The sequence below is a fragment of the Oncorhynchus kisutch genome, linkage group LG1 (genome assembly GCF_002021735.2).
Source record: "Oncorhynchus kisutch isolate 150728-3 linkage group LG1, Okis_V2, whole genome shotgun sequence".
Lineage (NCBI taxonomy): Eukaryota > Metazoa > Chordata > Actinopteri > Salmoniformes > Salmonidae > Oncorhynchus > Oncorhynchus kisutch.
Window position 1 is genome coordinate 73,808,358 of NC_034174.2, and position 23,227 is coordinate 73,831,584.

Genomic DNA, 23,227 nt, shown 5'->3' on the forward strand with positions numbered 1-23,227 from the left:
ACTGACGGGAAGGAGATGATGTCAGAGAGACTGAATACAATACTGAGCACAAAAAACTACTTTATGAAGCATTAACAACAACTGACCGAGAACAAAAATAAGTTGTAGCTCTGTCCTTCGCCCCGATTAAACAGTGAAACTGAAAGCCTACATCAAAAAGCCTTATTAGATTGGCTTCCCACCGTTATCAGGAACGGGATGAGTAATACAGTATGTTAAGTACAGGTTGTGTGTTTTTTTGTTCTAACGATGACAGCCGTACAAGGAAGACAGTATCTGTGCAGTGGGACGAAAGAGACGTGACAGATAAAACTTGATCATTATTTATCTTTTATTAAACAAAATAATCACAACACAAACTATACAATGGTCACTTTGAGATTGGATTCTCTGAACAGGAAGATTAAGACTCAACAAGAAGAGCAATTTGCATGTAACAGGCAAGCTACGGTTGGTGCCCTGTCCTGTGGACTCGTACATCTTAGGGTGATACACAACATTGTGCTTTACACACCACAACTGATGTCATAAAACACTGCACAACGGGGGCAATTTAGTCTGTAAAATGTAAGAGCCTCAATCAGCTGTGAATGAAAACATAACCCTATAACAGAACAAACATCAACTTCACCTGAACCATAGATGTATGTCTATATATGGATCTGAACTTTACACTGTTGTTCAGAACCAGCAGTGTCATTCACACAACCAAGATATTGATTCAATGGATAATGAATCAAGATAATGAACATTGGTTGGTTATGATGATGGGACAATATTAACAACTGTGTAACCATTCACAGTAGACACGAGTGCTTAGGAAAATAAAACATCCAATCAAGATATTTATACATGTGTATATATATATAAATAAATAAAACAAATCTGTAATATGTACAACACATTTTTCACGTTTTAAAATGTACAAAATCACAGTGAACTGAGGATGTAGTATTTACAGAAACATACAAACTATATACATATTCTCAAAAATAATAATTAGTATCGTCATATCATACCAGGATGTCATTCAACATCATTCACCATAATTTATTTTGTCAGCTTTCCACCTCAATAAAAAAATCAAACGGAAGGTGTTTTCTTTATGGCTTAACTCTTTAGAACAGTGAGCAGCATACAGACATAAACCAGTGGCTTTTAGTTGGCCTTCAACTAGCATTCAGCTACTGGCCTTCAACTAGCCTTCAGCTACTGGCCTTCAACTAGCCTTCAGCTACTGGCCTTCAACTAGCATTCAGCTACTGGCCTTCAACTAGCATTCAGCTACTGGCCTTCAACTAGCATTCAGCTACTGGCCTTCAACTAGCCTTCAGCTACTGGCCTTCAACTAGCCTTCAGCTACTGGCCTTCAACTAGCCTTCAGCTACTGGCCTTCAACTAGCATTCAGCTACTGGCCTTCAACTAGCATTCAGCTACTGGCCTTCAACTAGCATTCAGCTACTGGCCTTCAACTAGCATTCAGCTACTGGCCTTCAACTAGCATTCAGCTACTGGCCTTCAACTAGCATTCAGCTACTGGCCTTCAACTAGCATTCAGCTACTGGCCTTCAACTAGCATTCAGCTACTGGCCTTCAACTAGCATTCAGCTACTGGCCTTCAACTAGCATTCAGCTACTGGCCTTCAACTAGCATTCAGCTACTGGCCTTCAACTAGCATTCAGCTACTGGCCTTCAACTAGCATTCAGCTACTGGCCTTCAACTAGCCTTCAGCTACTGGCCTTCAACTAGCATTCAGCTACAGGCCTTCAACTAGCATTCAACTACTGGCCTTCAACTAGCATTCAACTACTGGCCTTCAACTAGCATTCAGCTACTGGCCTTCAACTAGCCTTCAGCTACTGGCCTTCAACTAGCATTCAGCTACAGGCCTTCAACTAGCATTCAGCTACTGGCCTTCAACTAGCATTCAACTGCTGGCCTTCAACTAGCATTCAACTACTGGCCTTCAACTAGCCTTCAACTACTGGCCTTCAACTAGCCTTCAGCTGCTGGTCTTCAACTAGCATTCAGCTGCTGGTCTTCAACTAGCATTCAGCTGCTGGTCTTCAACTAGCCTTCAGCTACTGGCCTTCAACTAGCATTCAGCTACTGGCCTTCAACTAGCATTCAGCTGCTGGTCTTCAACTAGCCTTCAGCTGCTGGTCTTCAACTAGTCTTCAGCTGCTGGCCTTCAACTAGCCTTCAGCTCCTGGCCTTCAACTGGCCTTCAGCTGCTGGCCTTCAACTAGCCTTCAGCTACATGCATTCAGCCATCTTTAAAATTGGCCACAAAAACAATGCTCATCGATTTATTGATTTGGATGTAACTTGTTGATGCACAAATTGGAATATATTGAAAATGCACAAGGCGTGTAAAGCCATAACCAGATAGAAGGCAATAAGGCAACAACTCAACTCACTAACTTGTCTAAGGCAACAGTTGACAGGGGCTATAAGATCATATTTACCAAGAGACAATGTCTGCTGCACGTGCCAAGGCAAGAGAACTATCATGTCAGCTATAGTTGACTATAGTGAAAGGAGGTCATAAGGCATTTGGGCTCTTCTAGACACTGTATACCACATACCATAAGAACATGTACGTCACTAGACATTACACACATTGCTGGAGTGAGTATAGAAATGCTTGCATTGATGATGGCAAAGGCACCAATATGTAAAGAGACCAATGACAACTCAAAAGTTTCAGCTCTGATTATTGCCGACAACTCACACGTTTCATCTCAGAGTAGGGCCGACAACTCACACGTTTCATCTCAGAGTAGGGCCGACAACTCACACGTTTCATCTCAGAGTAGGGCCGACAACTCACACGTTTAATCTCAGAGTAGGGCCGACAACTCACACGTTTCATCTCAGAGTAGGGCCGACAACTCACACGTTTCAGCTCAGAGTAGTGTCACACCATAGTTCAATGTCCCCCCTGGGAAAGTCTCCACTTTAAGATGTGGTGATGTTCTGTGCTAAGTGACTAGGCACGTGCATGTGTCAATGTCAGATGGTAAGGCCATCCAGAGGTCTCAATGTCCATTGTTAAGTACACCATAAACATACAAACTAGGTACCGTTTTCGAGCTTCAAAAGATATGACAAGACAGCTTTTTGACTGCAGCCTGTTTTAAACCCACAATCTTCAACACATCCTTCATGTCGTGCTAATTGTGTTTTCTAGTGCTTTCGTCAGGCTGACAAAGGAAGTGGGATCCAACTGAACTCAAGAATCAAATGGGTTGGAAGTGTAGGACGTCTTCTGTACAGTGCTATGCACAATCTTATGCAACATTAGAACAAAAGTTTGCCTATTTTACAGTAAGTAGCCAAATGTACACTCATTTACAAAAGAGCTGCTAAGTGATATGTAACAAAAACAAACAAAGTTGAAGCTGTGTTAGATGGTTGTCATTTTGAACTTCCTTGTGTCAAAGAGCCAAGGTCCAGGACCTAGCCTGGTACCAAATCTGTGCATTATGTGCTTAGACATTTATTCATCTCTCTGACGAGGAGTTAGCCTAAAATACATACATTTGGGACCAGGCCACCTAGGTAAGAAGTCTTACATTATGAAAGAACGGACGACAGTCCAACTGTGCATTTACTGTGTCTTTCATTTTCAAGTCCTTCCGATGTTTGACAAAATGGCCTCCAGATGTTTTTTTTCTCTTCAGGGTTGTGTTTGAGACATCAACGCTACCAAGTCATTTTTTTGTGTGATTCCGTTTGTATATGTTTCTTCTTCTTCCATTCCTTGTTTTTGGGGGTGGGTTTCCACGGCAACCAAGTTATTCTTTCTGAGTTTCTTTTTTCCTTCTTCTTCGTCTTGGATGGCAGCACAGTGTTGAGGTCGGAACGGAATCTTCGGAACAGGAAGCCAGGAACTTAGGTCATCGAGATGAGGTCATCATCATAGGATTGGAAAGGACGTGTCAGTAGCATTAGGGTTAAAATGACCTCCATCGGTTTATGTTTGTCACTTTTTCAAACAAAAATCTCTCTTTAAATACAATTCTTCATATCCACTTGTTCTTCTTCTTCTACTAGTCATGCCAGGTCTTCTTCCAGGCTCACCATCTGTCTCTGTGAGGGGAGACAGAAAATAACCATAAACACAAAGTCACACAACACTGAAAACCACTACATGCAGTATTTCATAGGCTATACCATAATCAACGGTCACATGCTTTCTGTTAGCCACTGCAGAACACCTGCAGGATTGGGGTCAAGTGGATTGCAACTCCACATAGGAAAACAATGGGCAATTCATCCCATTATTTCACTTAATCGAAATGGAATTGATCTTAACACAGTATGAGAATTTAAATGGAATGAACTCTAACCCTGGTGACACGTGTAGTCTACATAAGTAATAAGACAGTGACTGGGTTGCTTGGTGGGTTGCTAGGTGACAGTACCTGTGGGTAGGTGTATCCGTCCTGGCTGTGGTTTCTACAGATGTGCAACTCGTCCTCTGTGGTCTTCTGGTACACGGGGTTGTCAAAGTGGATGGTGTTGGTGTTCTTCAGCCTCCAGTGTCTCCATAGCAACACTGCACCAAACAGCACCAGGCACATCATCACTGGAGAGAGGAGATAGGGGGTCAAAGGTCAGTTCTTGTTGTAATTGTTGTTGTTGATAAAGTATGGTAGGTAAAGCTAGTTTAACTTTTACAATGATATGTGTTTTATTGAGTGTACAAAACATTAGAAACACCTTCCTAATATTGAGTTACACCCCCCTTTGCCCTCAGAACAGCCTCAATTCGTCAGGCATTGACCCTACAAGGTGTTGAAAGCCTTCCACAGGGAGGCTGGCCCATGTTGACTCTAATGCTTCCCACAGTTGTGTCAAGTTGGCTGGATGTCCTTTGGTTAGTGGACCATTCTTGATACACACGGAAAACAGTTGAGAGTCAAAAACCCAGCAGCATTGCAGTTCTTGACACACTCAAACCGGTGCACCTGGCACCTACTACCATACCCCGTTCAAAGCACTTAAACATTTGTCTTGCCCATTCACCTCTGAATGGCACACGTACACAATCCATGTCTCAAATGTCTCAAGGCTTGTCTCCTCCCCTTCATCTACACTGATTGAAGTGGATTTAACACATAACATAAATAAGGGATCATAGCGTTCACCTGGTCAGTCTCATGGAAAGAGCAGGTGTTCCTAATGTTTTGTACACTCAGTGTATATCAACACGTAAGTCAATACATAAACAGAGAGTAGGTTACTACAGTACTACTGTATTTATCAGTGCACTAGACATTATGCTGATACTACAAGGTAAAATACTCACTGATAGGTAAGACAATGTAGAGCACAGTATGGTGTGATGCCTCAGCTACTTTGGGCATGGCAACATAGCCACTTTGACCTGTGACCGCAGTTTCCTGTGGACTGTGAGTGGTCGAGGACCTATCAGGGTCCTGAGGCTGGGCCCGGCGGCCGGAGGAGGTAGTTGAGGTAGTTGTAGTTGTGGTGGAAGTGGGGCCGGCTGGCTGTTTGGTTGGGGCCCTGGTAGGGATGGGAGCTGCAGTTTTGGGAGTGGTGGAGGGAGCGGTAGTTGTTGGAGCTGTTGAGATAAGAGACGGGGTTAAAGGTCACCAAAGGTTAGAGGTTAGACACACAAGAACGTGTCAGTTAGTTTGAGAAAAGGTTCAATGACCATGAACAGTGAGTATGAGGATAAACACTAACACTTTGACATCCATTGGCTTTTGAACTAGCTTTTAACTACAAAATATTTGTTCTTAAACAGATTTTAATGATGATTAATAATGAATATATGAATAACATTCCACCCATGAGGTGGGCGATCTGGTCATTTGACTGCAGGAAAGGGGTATAAAGAGCAGTAGTTGCACCTTCTCCTCTAAAGTTCCATAGGGTTTGACAGAGGAAAACACATACCTGCCACACACTTCCTCATGTCCAGGCCGAGGGTCATGTGATCAGGACAGGCACAGGTGTATTTGGGGGAGTGTTGGTTGATCTGGGGAGCAGGTAGACATAGGAACTCACAACCTCCATTCACAAAGTTTTTCTCTGTGCACCAGTTCTTTCCTATGGGAGAGAGAGGGAGAGAGAGAAGGGAGAGAGAGGGAGAGAGAGGGAGAGAGAGAAGGGAGAGAGAGGGAGAGAGAGAAGGGAGAGAGAGGGAGAGAGAAGGGAGAGAGAGGGAGAGAGAAGGGAGAGAGAAGGGAGAGAGAGGGAGAGAGAAGGGAGAGAGAAGGGAGAGAGAGAGAGGGTGAGAGAAGGGTGAGAGAGAAGGGTGAGAGAAGGGAGAGAGAAGGGAGAGAGAGAAGGGAGGGAGAGAGAAGGGAGGAGAGAGAAGGGAGAGAGAGAAGGGAGGGAGAGAGAAGGGAGAGAGAGGAGGGAGAGAGAAGGGAGAGAGAAGGGAGAGAGAGTGAGAGAGAAGGGAGAGAGAGGGGAGAGAGAGTGAGTGTTAGACCACCTGATTCAGCTTTTAAAGTTAATTACAGTTATTCATGTAAGATTTGTTATGTTTTTAAAAAGCGTGCGTTGCCATACCGATGGGCTGCTTGAGGTTGTGGTATACAATGATGTCCTCTGGCTGCATCAGGTCCTCCGCCAGTACAGTGATGTCATTTCCTGTCAGGCGGTTGGCGCTCATGACCGCTCTGTCACCCATGTCGGTCCAGAATACTTTCTCCTGTGAAACAAATGAGAGAAACCAGAAAAAAGAGAGACAGGAAGAAAAACTAGGTTAACCAACTGTACATAGTCAGTACATAGTCAGTACATACAGTTAACCAACTGTACATAGTCTGTACATAGTCAGTACAGTCAGTACATAGTCAGTACATACAGTTAACCAACTGTACATAGTCAGTACATACAGTTAACCAACTGTACATAGTCAGTACATAGTCAGTACATACAGTACTTAATGTTAACCAACTGTACATAGTCAGTACATACAGTACTTAATGTTAACCAACTGTACATAGTCAGTACTTAATGTTAACCAACTGTACATAGTCAGTACATACAGTACAGAAAGTTAACCAGCTGTACATAGTCAGTACATACTGTACACACAGTTAACCACTGTACATAGTTAATGTTAACCAACTGTACATAGTCAGTACTTAATGTTAACCAACTGTACATAGTCAGTACATACAGTACAGAAAGTTAACCAGCTGTACATAGTCAGTACATACTGTACACACAGTTAACCAACTGTACATAGTCAGTACATACTGTACAGAAAGTTAACCAACTGTACATAGTCAGTACATACTGTACAGAAAGTTAACCAACTGTACATAGTCAGTACATACAGTACTTAATGTTAACCAACTGTACATAGTCAGTACATAGCATATCATAGTCAGTACATAGCGACCTGGATACTGTAAGATCAGTTTGGTCTCCATTCAGCAGCTACATGGATGGATTTCTGTAATACAGCTAAAGCTGGCTAGCTGCATGGCTAAACTCATAAACCGAGCTGGTGTATAAGACTCAACCTGGAAATCCCCTTTAATTAAAGCTACCACAGCCAGGTTGGTGTGGGCTGGAGGGGGGAGACCATGGTGCTCGACCTAGGGACCTAAAGGAGGTTCTGGGGCCACAGCCAGGGTAGAGGGGGGAGACCATGGTGCTCGACCCAGGGACCTAAAGGAGGTTCTGGGGCCACAGCCAGGGGTAGGGGGGGGGGGGGGGAGACCATGGTGCTCGACCCAGGGACCTAAAGGAGGTTCTGGGGCCACAGCCAGGGTAGAGGGGGGAGACCATGGTGCTCGACCCAGGGACCTAAAGGAGGTTCTGGGGCCACAGCCAGGGTAGAGGGGGGAGACCATGGTGCTCGACCCAGGGACCTAAAGGAGGTTCTGGGGCCACAGCCAGGGTAGGGGGGGAAGGAGACCATGGTGCTCGACCCAGGGACCTAAAGGAGGTTCTGGGGCCACAGCCAGGGTAGGGGGGAAGGAGACCATGGTGTTCGACCCAGGGACCTAGAGGAGGTTCTGGGGCCACAGCCAGGGTAGAGGGGGGAGACCATGGTGCTCAACCCAGGGATCTAGAGGAGGTTCTGAGGTTGGATTGTAACCATTGCCCACATGGACTGGACTCTACTGGTTCAGTTAAGTCTCCCTTTCCCTTCCTACAATTCCTCTAGGACCTGCCCATAACTATACTCCAGATGGAACTCAGGTTAGGGAGACCTTAATGTCCACATTCCATCCCTATTTACCTCGAAGACGGCGAGAGAGAGGGGGTGAGCCAGCTTGTCCTCGTTGTAGATGAGTGTGTGTCGTCCTTCTCCGTTTACGCCGATGCTGGAGAGGGTGTGCATCTTAGAGTCCACCCAGTACAGACGCTGGTTAACCATGTCTGTTCCAGAGGCAGGGAGCGTTAGAGAAATCCAACTGTATAATCATTCACTTATAAACAATGCTTCCACGCCTGATAACGAGGCAGATTATTTGAATGTATTTGAATGTAAATAATGTACACCTACAGTATGATAGAACTTCCAACAATAACACAACACAAAATGTCAACTGTTCTGTATACGAGTATAAGAATCATGCGAGACAGCAAATTACAATGTGCCCAATCACACATCACTATATTGCAGTGTCCAATCAGTGGACTCTTCTTACCAAGAGTGATGCCGTTAGGCCACATGATGTTGTCCGTTACCAAGGCGACGCGGTCGGCTCCGTTCAGCCCACTCTTCTCGATCTTGGCCTCGTTGCCCCAGTCAGTCCAGTACATGAAGCTGGAAACAGACACAGTACCGTCAGTTAAAACTCCTACCTCGAACACACTTCAGCACAACATCTGGAGGTCTTTAGAGAAAATCACACACACACACACACACAGACACGTTGAGCTTCTGCCATGTTTCTTGTTGCGAAAGAGATCCTCACTCATTCAATTATTCCAATATGTTCGACAACAAAAGAATCCTGTCGAAGATTTATCTTTTTGCTTTTCATGGCAGTCAACGCCCTATTGAGCATGATACTGATGAAACCAAGGTTAATAAAATCAATCAATCAAATCCCAAGTTTCTTACTTATTGGCTGGGTCCACCACGATGCTTCTTGGTTTCTCCAGTCCTTCGCTGATCAGTGTCTTTCGCCGTGTTCCGTCCGTGGTTGCCACGGAGATGGTCTGGAGCACACTGTCCGTCCAATAGATGTTACCGTGAATCCAGTCGACGGCCAGACACTCCGGCGACTCCATCTGGCTGTCAATCACCACGTTGTGGTGGGAGGAGTTCCCTGCCAAGTTCATGTCGGCGCTGGGGAAGGGTGCAGGACAAAATAGATGTTTGTTAACTAACAAATACTGTATATTGTCTGTTTGCAGATATACACACACACACACACACACACACACACACACACACACACACACACACACACACACACCTTCCCCCAGCAGGTCCTCACCTGTAGATCTTCCTGTGGTACAGGTCAGACCAGAAGATCTTGTGTCCAGGCATGTCCATGTCCAGGGCCACCACGTTCTTCAGTCTGGGGATGAGAGGGACGTACTCTCTACGGTCCAGAGTCATCTTCCTCACCTCGTGGCGGTTGGTGAACAACAGGTAGGGGACAGTACCTGGAAGACATACAATTAGATCTGCCACTTTACCTAACTGTATTTACATCACATTTAAAAAGTCGTTCAGACTATATCAGAATTGCTCCCAAGGCTCTGTTCATATATCCACACTAGCAAGCAATCTATCAAGCATCTAAGTGGTATGCTGGGGTGGCTGTCGGAATGTAGCTTAGCTAGTGTGTCCCTCCATCTCACACGTACCTGTGGCAGCCTTGCAGGTCTTGGTCTTGGGGTCCAGTTCATAGCCCTCCTCACACTCACACTTGTAACTTCCCAGGATGTTCACACAGATCTGGGTACAGGTGTCTGGGTCAGCACACTCATCAATGTCTACAGGAGGAGGAAAACCGGGTTAGAGGTCAGAAGATAGGGTCAGGGGTCAGTTGTGGCAATTCATAGTGTGATTTGATCCAAATCCAATGTCCTGCGATCTTATCCGGCACTCGTCACTATAGTGACTTAGAGCTCAGTCATTACAATCTTCTGATCTGAGTTCAGAGTCTCAGTGCCATATTAACGTTTATTTCCACACACCTTCACATTTCCTGTTGTCCTTCCCCAGACTGTACCCAGCAGGACAGGAGCAATTGAAGCCAATCTTCAGGTCGGTACAGGTGTGAGAGCAACCGCCGTTATTGGTCAAACACTCGTTGTTGCCTGCAGAATCAGACCGGAAATCAGTTAGAAGAAATATATCTATCTAGAAAACTAGAAGAAACATCCATCATCCTCAATGTCCATGATGACAGCCTTTTCCCTTAGGCAAGACTAAACCAGTCACCTCACTCTTTACAACCAATAACTAGTTTGGCCAGACCAGACTGGCCTGAACCACTTGGCTAGTTGTCTCCATCATATTTCCCTAGCTGGGATGTGGTCTCTCTCCTCTGTTTTCCATTGAATGGTATGTGGGTGTAAAGGGAGTTCCCTATGGGCCCAGGGTCAAAAGTAGCGGGCGAAACAGGGATTAGGGTGCCATTTGGGACGCAGAATATCTCTACGGTTCCAACTCACCACACTCCCTGATAGGTTCGTCGGACATGTCTCGGCAGTCTTTCTGTCTGTTGCACACCTTGTCCACGGTGATGCACTCCCCACTCTTACACCTGAAGCTATTCGGGCCCTCACACGCATCCACTGGGGGGAGAATAAGAAAGAGGAGAATATTATTAGACGTGTAGTACAGCTATAGGGTGTGTGTGTGTGTCCATTAGGGCTGAGCCTCACCGCTCTTGCAGTCCATCTCATCACTCAGATCCCTGCAGTCAAGCTGCCGGTCACACTGACGGCTACCATGGATACAGGAGCCATCATTACACTGAAACTCATCTGGCTGGCAAGTGGGCCGACCTACCGAGAGAGAGAGACAGAGAGAGAGACAGAGGTTAGATAAACAATACAACAAGACAGATGGACACATAAAGAAAAAGCGATTGGGATTTTCTCTTAGGAGTCCCTTAGTTTAGTATCATGAACATTTGTTTTTGTAAACACTTAACTAAATAAGCATATTTCTGTCTTTGGAAAAAAAAAAAATTCAGAGAGAAAGGACAGAAGCAGAGTTGAATATGGTCAAAAACCCTTCCACTCACTGCAGTTGGTTTCATCTGAATTATCCTGACAGTCCTTGCCTCCATCACAGCTCCAACTCCTATGGATACACTCCCCACTCCCACAGTGGAATTCATGTGGCCCACAGGGCTTTGTTGTCGGTTTGGTGTCCCTCCCGCCACAGTTCTGGGGCCACTCGTCTGAACCGTCGGCACAATCGGCGTCGCCGTCGCAGGCCCAGAGACGCGGGACACACACAGTGTTGTTACACTGGAAGGCGTTGGGACCGCAGGTGGCGGTGGGACAGGAAGTCTCGTCAGAACCATCGGAACAGTCGTTGTCCTTGTCGCACACGAAGGAGACTGCGATGCACTGACCGTTGGAGCAGCGGAACTCGTTGTCGGTGCAGTTCTTTGCGGCTGGAGAGAGGAAGGGAGAGCGAGGGCTGGAGGGTTAGGGATATGGAAGGTTTGGGACTGGGTGACAGTATTTGTACTCTATTGTGCCTTTAGGATGTTATTATATCTCTAAATAATGTTATTGTCACTAAAAGAATGAGAGGTTTTTGTCTAAGGGGTCAATGGGTGCAGAGTAGACACAAGGACCATAGTCATGTGGTGATTGTACCAGTTAGTGATTACATCATCATGCACTAACTACAGAGGTAATCAGTGTTGAACAGAACAGTTTGTCTTCAGTATGGTGATGACTGCAGTGTAATGACAACGATAGAAGAGTTGGCTACAGCATATACACTATTGGACTAGACTAGTGAATGTAAATATGTAGGATCTTAATTTGAGACAGTTTGCTACAGAAGGAAAATAATCCTGCAGCAACCGGAAATGTGAATTATTACGTGGATTATAATTAATGGACATTTCGAGTCAAATTTCAAAGTGGAAATTTACGAACTTCCTAAGCCTTCTTAAACTTCAAATACACTACAAATGTTAAATGTTCTGCATTGCAGGAAAGTTCTCCTGCAACAGGGTGATCAAATTAAGATCCTACATCCGTACTGTTATCTTACCACAGCCCTTCTCATCAGCTCCATTGTCACAGTCAGCTTTGCCATCACAGTGCCACGTTCCGGAGATACACTTGTTCAGTGGGCCTCCGCAGCTGAACTCAGTGGGCAGGCAGGTCTTAGCCTCTGGAGACAGAGAGACATGAACAGATAGAGACATTAGAGTCTGTGTGACACATCTTAGCAGTTCTATCTTATCTGAAGAGGACGAGGACGAGGATGAGGAAGAAGAGGACGAAGGATGAGGAAGAAGAGTATGAAAAGAAAGAGGAGAGAGAAGAAGAGTAAAAGAGGAGGAAGAGTCAGTTACTCACCGCAGGCGGCTGGCAGCTCGTCAGTTCTGTCACCACAGTCATCACCTCCGTCACACACCCACCGGCTGGTGATACATTTCCCGTTGCCACACCTGAACTGACTTGTCCCACATGTATACGCAGCATCTAGGGGAAGAAAAACACAGGATAACTGTAAATGATTGACAGACAGGACACATTTCATCTTTTATAGATCTATACTATAGTGTAATTTAAAAAACAAATGGTTGTATTTATTTAACTAGGCAAGTCAGTCAAGAACAAATTCTTATTTACAATGACGGCCTAAAATATACAAGGTAGACAGTTTAACAGAGTGTACTTGATACAGACTCAGTAAGTTTTTACAATATAGGGCAAGAATTAATTATACATATTTTCTGTCATGCGACACTAGTACCACATAACATTAGGCTCACGCAGAGGATAGAATAGGTCTGTAGTAGTGACGGATGTTAACTAACATATAACTAAGTAACTTCCCTCGGTTAGTTCATGTTCAACAACGCTCGCTGACAACAGAGGGCAGTCATCTGACGGCCATTAAGATTGGGATTATATCTAGTTGTTGGTGAGAAGAACACATCCTCTACAATGTTTTGTAGTGCCCCTCTGGGACCAGCAATTATGTGTGATAAGAGCTACAGTAGTGAGAGTCCAAAGATAAAGGAACAGGATATGAGGTAAAAAGACCACAATATGGAGCATTTCTAAACAGGAAGTGAAGGAGTTTCCCCATGGGAGAGACTTATCTCTTATCGTTCACACACTGGAGCTACTGCATCTCATGGTCTTTCAGCAGACAGTGATAACTTAACGGCCATTTTGTTATGCACTCAAGACTGTTGCTTGGCAACTACTGTTTGTGCGTTTCTCATGTAAACCTTCAAATGAAGGAAATTAGTGCAGGACAAGATGTTGCCGAAACAGAACACACACAAGTGTCAACTCACACGCACACACCATTGGCCCACATATACAGCATCCGGTAAGGGAAAGTTAAACAACTTATAGACCTACTGTACAGACTTGAGCAAGGAAATACATTTTTTCCTCACTTATAGTTTCTGCCAGTAGGCCTATGAATGAATACCACGTCACTGTTTGACTAGCCTATTCAACAGTGAAATGAGATTTAACCCCAAAACGGCCCAGTTCATTTTGGGTTGCTGAGGTCACAACCTCATTGAACTCATCTGACCAATCAAAGTGAAGATGTCTTCAACAAGGAAGTGAGAGCCATCAGGTAAAGCTAGCATGGAGCCTTCAATATTCTGCAAGGTCTCGGTCACTAAGTCAGTTTATCTCCCTCCACTGTCAAATTCCACTGTGCCTGAGGCAACAGAGTATGAGTCAGAGCCTGAGGCTGTCTCTTTAAGACAATGGAAGGGGGGAGGAGTCATAATCACACCACCCGCTGCTGATTGGCCCTTGAGGAACATTCCTCAAAATACTCATAACAAGAGCACTAGTGAGAGGAACAGGGGGAGGTGGGGCACAACCTGACACAACACTAGGAATTTTCTGAACTCAAGCTGTCAATTGTTGACACTTGTAGTAACCGACACCAGCATGACTCAAGTCGTAAAGTCGGTTGCTACACAGAGTTAGTGAAGTAGATTCAGAAGATAGAGGTTGCTTGCTCCGTCTATTGGTATGTGATGTCACCAATGCTCACACCTTCATGTAGAGATGTGGGACTGTAATATCATAAGACGATCTTGTATTGAGAAATGTTGGCCTGACTTGATCAATCAAGGCTTTTCATGGGAAAAAACGACTGCTGAACCCCTCGCCTCAAATGTTTAATTACACAGGCACTGTAACCGCCAAGACTGTGGCTGTGTTTCCAGTGAACCCAACACACACACACACAGTCCCACACACAGTCTCCCCCCCCCACACACACACACACACTACCAGATGTGGAGGTTCCAGGAATAGTTTCCCCCCATCCTATTCCAGCTGTTCTTGGAGAGAGTGGTGATACATTTACAAGGCTGGCTGACTGTTAGCCCGCCCTGAGACTTATACAGTCTCTTAAGTGAAAACGGAGACGTTACTTGGCCCCGACACGCACTTTGCCTCTCTCTCTCTTTCCATGATCCTCTCTGTCTCCCCTCCCCCTTTCTCTCTCTCTGTCTCTCCCCTCTCTCCCCTATTTCTCTGTCTGTGTTTTAATTTTCTCTCCTGCTAATCTTCTGTCCCATCATCTACAAATGGGTCACAAGCCTCTCAAGCTGCATACTGTGTTCTCTCTACCATTCTCTCTCTGGGTCACAAGACGCTCAACCTCCAGCAGTATAGCCCACTGTACTCTCTCAACAGGCATCTGTGTGTACAGTATGTTAGAGTGTACGCCACAACTATGTCTACCATTCTCTCGCTGGGTCACAAATCTCCCTTCCCAAGCATACTGTACTGCACTCTCTCTTTGTAGCCTATACGATTAGATATACATTGTGTAATTGAGGACTTGTACTGCATTCAACTTAGTCTCTAATTGAAATGCAGTGGGTGAGAGTTATTTTCCCAGGATGTTGTAAGTCGTTTATCTAAAAAAAAGAAAAAAAGAAGCCCATCAGTTCTGAATGGAAACCTCTTTCCATTGACTAGCTTTGAAAGTGAGACGTTATCAACGACAGAGGCCAAGTCTAGCTTACGCTTGAACCCAAAACCATCTGGCTGGAAAGGTTGGGCCACGCCATAGCTATACGTAGCCCTCTCTCCCAGTGTGGGCGTGTCGTGACGTCAGAGTGTATTTGTGGGCGTGTCGTGCCGTCTGAGAGTATTTGTTGGCGTGTCGTGCGTATCATTGATCGATAACTAAGCCATGCACTTTGCGTAGTAACCAAGCACAGAAGACGGAGGAAGTTTGTTTGTGGCACACTATTCAGGTTACAGTTAATTATTATTAAACAAACATAATCATAAAATAGAAGTTTGGTTCCTGTCTACTTAACTTCCTTATGGGCCCACTTAATGCAGTCCGCCTACTGTCTGTACGGTTACTGTATGTACAGTGAGTCACCATATGGGCATTTCATTTGTCTATGAGGTTGTGACTAAACTAAATCAAGATAACAAATATGGGGTGATTTCTCTGAATCGTTTCCTTGAGGGATAATAGTTGTATTGTATTGCATTGGTTTTCTTCACAATTACTCCAGAAAAGAATTGTCTTGGGGAATTTACTTCAGACAAAGTGAGTGGGAAAATCCTGTTGTATTTCGAGTGGAATGTTACTTTAACACATCTACACAGTTCTACCAGCAGGGTACTTTTCATTAGTTACAACAGATCACATTCAAACTAGCTCTGCATGCAGCCTGTATACTATTGCATAATAATATCAGATTCTAAGAACCAAAAAGCCATTATAAGCAACCTTCCTTATTCACCAATCGGCACATTCTTAGGTGTCTCTGCCTGCCAGAGACTAGTGATGAGGGGGTTGACTCATAACCCGCAGTCCCACAGTTATATCCGCGGGGCGGATGGGTTCATGGTCATTAAATATTGGCGGATGTGTGTGGCAGGCAGGTTAAATAAAGAGAAACAATACCTTCAAAATATCCATCAATGTATAATTCTAGTGCAATTTCTATCAACAGGCTTCTTATTTTTATTATTGTAGGCTATCTGGCATTAGTGCAGAAGACAAAGCTTTTTTTTGTTGTCTCCTGAACAGGTAATCAAATGGCTACCCAGACTATTTACATTGTGTGCCCCCCCCCCCTCTTTTACACTGCTGCTACTCTCTGTTTATCATACAGTGGGGCAAAAAAGTATTTAGTCAGCCCCCAATTGTGCAAGTTCTCCTACTTAAAGATGAGAAAGACCTGTAATTTTCATCATATGTACACTTCAACTATGACAGACAAAATTAGGAAAAAAAATCCAGAAAATCACATTGTAGGATTTTTTATTAATTTATTTGCAAATTATGATGGAAAATAAGTATATGCACAGTCACTTTAACTATACATTCATGTACATACTACCTCAATTGGCCCGACTAACCAGTGCTCCCGCACATTGGCTAACCGGGCTATCTGCATTGTGTCCTGCCACCCACCAACCCCTCTTTTACGCTACTGCTACTCTCTGTTCATCATATATGTATAGTCACTTTAACCATATCTACATGTACATACTACCTCAATCAGTCTGACTAACCGGTGTCTGTATGTAGCCTCGTTACTGTTATAGCCTCACTACTGTATATAGCCTCGCTATATACAAATAAACTTTGATTTGATTTGAACCACATAAGATTTCAGTTGGGCTTCGATGCACATTTTATCAGAAACACGTTGGGGTCCGGTCGTTTTCACAGCTTTCTTTTTCCTTACAACTGGTCAAACTGATGTAAAAAAAATATTCTGCCATCTTTGACTGTAGCCTATATGGCATTTTCTATATGTGTGGGTTAGGTTTGGGTGTGCGCCTCAGAATTACAATGAATCTGGTGGTTGTGGATGGCTTATTAGCAATTGTGGGCGGGTGTTGGTGAATAAACAGCTGACCCGCGCACCTTTAGCAGAGACACACAGCTGACCACAGCTGCCATCCGGACAGGGCCTTAATGTAGTTAGGTGCTTGTTGGATGCGGCCAATTTCCTGTAAGGACCTATCCACTGCTGCTGGCTCACTGTGAAATACAGGAAGCCCTATTTGCAGACAGACAGTGCTCACTTCTTGTAATGTACGCCTACCGTCTTCAAAAGGTAAGCATCATGACCAAGTTACACCATGACCTGAATAGACCTTCATATGGCTGCCTACATGCAACGGAAATCACGTTGATCTAGCCGTGCTGCTGAGCGAGGAGAGGCAGAGCGAGAGAGATAGAAAGAGACAGTGAAGGAGAGAGAAAGAGACAGTGAAGGAGAGAGAAAGAGAGAGGAAGTTAAAGGGATAGAAAGAGAGAGCGGGATAAAAAAGAGAGAGAAATAGAGAGAGTGAGAAACATTTTATAGAGAGAGTCCCCACCTCCCAATCTCCATCAGGTTCTATGAATAAACACTGCCTGCCTGCTTGATGACAACTTGACCATGTAAGGTCCTTCAACACTGATTTAGCTGCGGATGGAAGAGAAAGAACGTGCTCACTAAACACCAGCCCCTAGTCTGCAATGGACTTTCCAATAGCCCCAAATGTCCTCCATGTAACCTGTTATATATTTGAACTGGAAAGCTGCAGCCTGCCTGGTGTTCAACCTTCTCAAGTTCTCCCATGTCACCCTTCTCCTCCGCACACTCCACACTGACTTCCAGTCCACTCCACACTGGCTTCCAGTCCACTCCACACTGGCTTCCAGTCCACTCCACACTGGCTTCCAGTCCACTCCACACTGGCTTCCAGTCCACTCCACACTGGCTTCCAGTCCACTCCACACTGGCTTCCAGTCCACTCCACACTGGCTTCCAGTCCACTCCACACTGGCTTCCAGTCCACTCCACACTGGCTTCCAGTCCACTCCACACTGGCTTCCAGTCCACTCCACACTGGCTTCCAGTCCACTCCACACTGGCTTCCAGTCCACTCCACACTGGCTTCCAGTCCACTTCACACTGGCTTCCAGTCCACTCTACACTGGATTCCAGTCCACTCTACACTGGCTTCCAGTCCACTCCACACTGGCTTCCAGTCCACTCCACACTGGCTTCCAGTCCACTCCACACTGGCTTCCAGTCCACTCCACACTGGCTTCCAGTCCACTCCACACTGGCTTCCAGTCCACTCCACACTGGCTTCCAGTCGACGCTCGCATCCACTACAAGACCATGGTACTTTCCTACGGAGCAGCAAGAGGAACTGCCCCTCCCTACCTTCAGGCTAGGCGCAAACCCTACACCCCAACCTGAGTACTCTGTTCTGCCACCTCTGGTCTCTTGGCCCTCCCACCCCTACAGGAGGGCAGCTCCCCCTCCCCCTCAGCCCAATCAAAGCTCTTCTCTGTCCTAACACCCCAATGGTGGAACCATCTTCCCCCTGAAGCTAGGACATCAGAGTCTCTGCCCATCTTCAGAAAACCATCTGAAACCCTCCCTCTTCAAAGAGTATCTTAAGTAATGCAACAACACTAGCACGTAACTCCTCCGCCTTACTAGCTCTGACTTTGCTGATAGCTCCTTTTATTGAGGAAAAACGTACTTACTATGACTGAGATTTGTGGTTGTCCCACCTAGCTATCTTAAGATGAATGGATCCAACTGTAAGTCACTCTGGACAAGAGTGTCTGCTAAATGACCAAAATGTCAATGTAAAACTAGAGCTGAAAAGACTATATTGTTTAGCAGCAACACCAACAGTCTCTGCAGCTTTAGTTGAAGTGTATGAAAGGCTACACTGGATGACAACAGGAGGACGGTCCATATAGGTCAAAGGTGAGGCTAATATTGGAGTCCTCATCAACGCCCTTGTCATTGTGTGTGACAGGCTTGTTTCTTTAAGTTAGTTTGCCTATGCATTTCTGCTTGTTTTGGCAAACACACACCCACGGCGAGAAAAGTGTTTGTATGTAAACACAAATCTTGCCAAAGGTCAGGGCTTGGTCTTTCCATAGCCGCAGATTAATTTAGAACTAGATGACATGTGCACTGATGGTCATCTGTCAAGATGCTAAACCAACAGAACTCAGTCTGTACTAGTTCAGCTAACTGCATTTTTGGTTTAAACTCCTTCATCCAACTGCATTCGGCTTATACTAGTTAATCTAACTGCACTTGGTTTATACTAGTTCATCCAATTCCACTTGGACCTTCATTGTGAGGTTATTAAGGGTGTTTTTGCATGCCACTGGTGACTGATTGAGAGATCTGGTGTGTTAGGAGAATGTACATCATGCGATGCCTATCAGAGGCTCTTGGGGCTGCATGATTCATAAGGGAATTATTCTAGAATCTATTCTATTCTAGAACCACTGATGCAACTCTACAGGGATTTTCCCATTATTCTCCATGGTGTCAACTAATACAGCCCCTTGGGGCTTCACACATACAGCAACAGCAGACCTACTGTTGGGGCCCCACATATACAGTAACAGCAGACCTACTGTTGGGGCCCCACATACAGTAACGGCAGATCTACTGTTGGAGCCTGCACACATACAGTAACGGCAGATCTACTGTTGGGGCCCCACATATACAGTAACAGCAGACCTACAGTACTGCTGAGGTCCCACACATACAGTAACAGCAGACCTACTGCTGGGGCCCAACACATACAGTAACGGCAGATCTACTGCTGGGGCCCCACACATACAGTAACAGTAGACCTACAGTACTGCTGAGGTCCCACACATACAGTAACAGCAGACCTACAGTACTGTTGGGGCCCCACACATACAGTAACAGCAGACCTACTGCTGGGGCCCCACACATACAGTAACAGCAGACCTACAGTACTGCTGGGGCCCCACACATACAGTAACAGCAGACCTACAGTACTGCTGGGGCCCCACACATACAGTAACAGCAGACCTACAGTACTGCTAGGGCCCCACACATACAGTAACAGCAGACCTACAGTACTGCTGGGGCCCCACACATACAGTAACAGCAGACCTAATATTGGGGCCCCACACATACAGTAACAGCTGACCTACTGTTGGGGGCCACACACACACACACACTCTGCACATGTCAGCAGCAGATTTAATTGCTACATTAATGAATACCTTGAACTATAAACATTGGATGAAAGTTCTAATCTTCAAATCCCTGGGAGCAGGAGTTAGTCTGCATCGCAAATGGCATCGTCCCATAGGGCTCTGGTCAAAAGTAGTGCACTTTAAAGGAAATATGTTGCAACTTGGGATGCAACCTTAAAGATTGAGGGATAACAGTAGAACGGGGTGGCAGAATGGAGCCACAACTAGACTAATACACAACACAATATTAACCTAGAGGCCGGTAAGTTCACCCTTAGCCTACCTACTGAAACCAATAAGGAATTTGCCCCGACTGCTGTTAATGCATTGCATTGCAATACAATACAATGTAATACATTGTAATAATGTTAGCAAATAAGTTAATGGACATGTGAGTTGTATGATAGTGTGTTTAGTTCCTACTGTGGGTTGCTGGTTGGGGGCCACAGAAGTAAAGGTGAAGGAAGTTGGTGGATTTTTATCATATCAAGACATCTAAAGAAGGAAGCAGACTTTGCTTGAGGTGATAAACATATCCTTATAACATGCATCTATTAATACGCCTATTACATTTCATTGTTGAAGACAAAAGCTATGATTTTAAATGCCAATTGAGAATGTATTTTGACATTAAGCTACATCTAACCTACAAATGCATAAAATTAGTGATCAAGAAGGTCTGCAACAATCAGTATTTTGTAGCAAAATAGTCTATCCTTCAGGTGTAAAATAAAACCAAGTTCTATATCCTCCATACATGGCACAGAAGCTGGGCTAAATAACCTCTTGCCACACGGTATAGAAGCTGGGCTAAATAACCTCTTGCCACACGGTATAGAAGCTGGGCTAAATAACCTCTTGCCACACGGTATAGAAGCTGGGCTAAATAACCTCTTGCCACACGGTATAGAAGCTGGGCTAAATAACCTCTTGCCACACGGTATAGAAGCTGGGCTAAATAACCTCTTGCCACACGGTATAGAAGCTGGGCTAAATAACCTCTTGCCACACGGTATAGAAGCTGGGCTAAATAACCTCTTGCCACACGGTATAGAAGCTGGGCTAAATAACCTCTTGCCACACGGTATAGAAGCTGGGCTAAATAACCTCTTGCCACACGGTATAGAAGCTGGGCTAGACGCCCTTTTGCCGCGCCCTTTCTCGTTGACAACCGTCTTTTTCATCCAACGCGTCAAGCCCACAGGTAAAACCAGACAGCTTTGACATATCGGATGTGACGAGCTTATTTCTCATTCGGATTGGCTCGCGGCTACATACTATTTGAAGAACAGCCAATCGACTTCCCGAGCGTAGCTTCCGTTCATACGGACGAAATAGATACATTTGAACTTTTATAGATAAACATATTGTCAACGAAAATTATAGGTTAAGTTCATCTTTAATCGGCTTTGAAAAGGAAAATGTCTTGAAAAGCTGTTAGCGCTTGACTCTCAATGTCAAGAACATGCCCCCTTCCTGCGCACTAAACCCACTATTACAAGTTCAGCCTAGGACACGAGGGTATAAACATTGGTTTAATTGAACATTCGACTGGTATTGTAAGCACCAAAACAGAAATTAATTTAAAAAATGTCAATTTAGCCATTTATTCTATGTGAGCAGCACGGTTGCATTTGCAATTCCATGTCAGACATAAAATAAAAATATCACTGAAATATAGGCAATTGACAACTATGTCATGTTATAAGTAATTTAAAGATGTCAAATTCCATGTCAGATCGTTAATACCAGAGAATCCCAAGGGCAAAACCCGCTCTGCAGTCAGCCCCAAAAATACGCATCATAAGCATCTTGCATGATACAATTGACTTCACATCCTTACCTGTAGGAGCAAAACAGTGGGAGAGCAACACCAGGCAACATGCTGTCAGCCCGGTGATTCCCACACGAGTCGGTAGCATCTTTTCTCCTTTGGGCTTCCACGCAATTCGAAGTGTTTCTTCTTGGTCTAATATCGACCACCCGGCACGCAAAATGTTTGACAGCTAGCCTACTGAACAGCACTAGTTCAACTCAACTGAGAGATGCTTCTATATATTTGTGGATGCTGCAGTCACAGCTAAAACAAACTGGGATAAACGAATGACTGTTGTTTGGGTATATAGAGAAGATTTACTGTGCGCCTGTGTCTAGGTCTAGTGCCAGGGAGAAATATTAGATTTTTTGAGTCACTTCTGACTATTTCTATGTGGTCCTACATGTGGGCGGGATCAGCAGAGTGGTGTGATATTTGAAATTCGACATCAGCACCGCAGGGGTGGAGCTACAGCGGTCACTGACAGAGAGGAAGAGAAAGAGAGTCACCCAACCACAATGTTACTGTTATCATTATCTGGATGGGCTGGCTTCCCTGTCTTGCCTAGCCTGGCCCCACCTTCAATTTCAATTTAAGGGCTTTATTGTCATGGGAAATATATGTTAACATTGCCAAAGCAAGTGAAGTAGATAAAAGTGAAATAAACTCAACTCAACAAAAAAAGAAACGTCCCTTTTTCAGGACCCTGTTTTTCAAAGATAATTTGTAAAAATCCAAATAACTTCATAGATCTTTATTGTAGTTCGGGGCGGCAGGTAGCCTAGTGGCTAGCCTAGGCTAGATCTTGTAACCAAAAGGTTGCAAGATCGAATCCCTGAGCTGACAAGGTAAAAATCTGTTGTTCTGCCCCTGAACAAGGCAGTTAACCCAGTGTTCCTAGGCCGTCATTGAAAATAAGAATTTGTTCTTAACTGACTTGCCTAGTTAAATAAAGGTTAAAAAAAAATCAATTGTAAAGGCTGTTTCTCATGCTTATTCAATGAACCATAAACAATTAATGAACATGCACCTGTGGAACGGTCGTTAAGACACTAACAGCTTACAGACGATATGCAATTAAGGTCACAGTTAGGAAAACTTAGGACACTAAAGAGACCTTTCTACTGACTCTGAAAAACACCAAAAGAAAATGCCCAGGGTCCCTGCTCACCTCAGTGAACATGCCTTAGGCATGCTGCAAGGAGGCATGAGGACTGCTGATGTAGCCA

General features: G+C 44.7%; 1 protein-coding gene across 1 annotated transcript; it reads right to left on the reverse strand.

Moving 5' to 3' along the window:
- Positions 1-312: 312 nt before the first annotated feature.
- Positions 313-22,375, reverse strand: LOC109865323 (low-density lipoprotein receptor-like). The gene is made up of 17 exons (XM_031832854.1): positions 22,026-22,375; positions 12,526-12,651; positions 12,215-12,337; positions 11,223-11,600; positions 10,858-10,980; positions 10,645-10,767; positions 10,165-10,287; positions 9,832-9,960; positions 9,456-9,627; positions 9,077-9,304; positions 8,658-8,776; positions 8,246-8,385; positions 6,556-6,697; positions 5,935-6,087; positions 5,321-5,596; positions 4,434-4,597; positions 313-4,098 (listed from the first exon to the last, which is right to left on the reverse strand). Exons 1-17 carry the CDS (start codon positions 22,102-22,104, stop codon positions 4,063-4,065), a joined length of 2,634 nt encoding a protein of 877 aa, XP_031688714.1. The 5' UTR covers positions 22,105-22,375; the 3' UTR covers positions 313-4,062.
- Positions 22,376-23,227: the final 852 nt, after the last annotated feature.

Coding starts and splice junctions, on each gene's coding strand:
- LOC109865323 (XM_031832854.1), bottom strand. CDS start 22,104: ATGCTACCGACTCGTGTGGGAATCACCGGGCTGACAGCATGTTGCCTG. Junction 10,288..10,644: donor CGAACCTATCAGGGAGTGTG/GTGAGTTGGAAC, acceptor CTGATTCTGCAG/GCAACAACGAGTGTTTGACC. Junction 6,088..6,555: donor CAACCTCAAGCAGCCCATCG/GTATGGCAACGC, acceptor TCTCTCCCATAG/GAAAGAACTGGTGCACAGAG.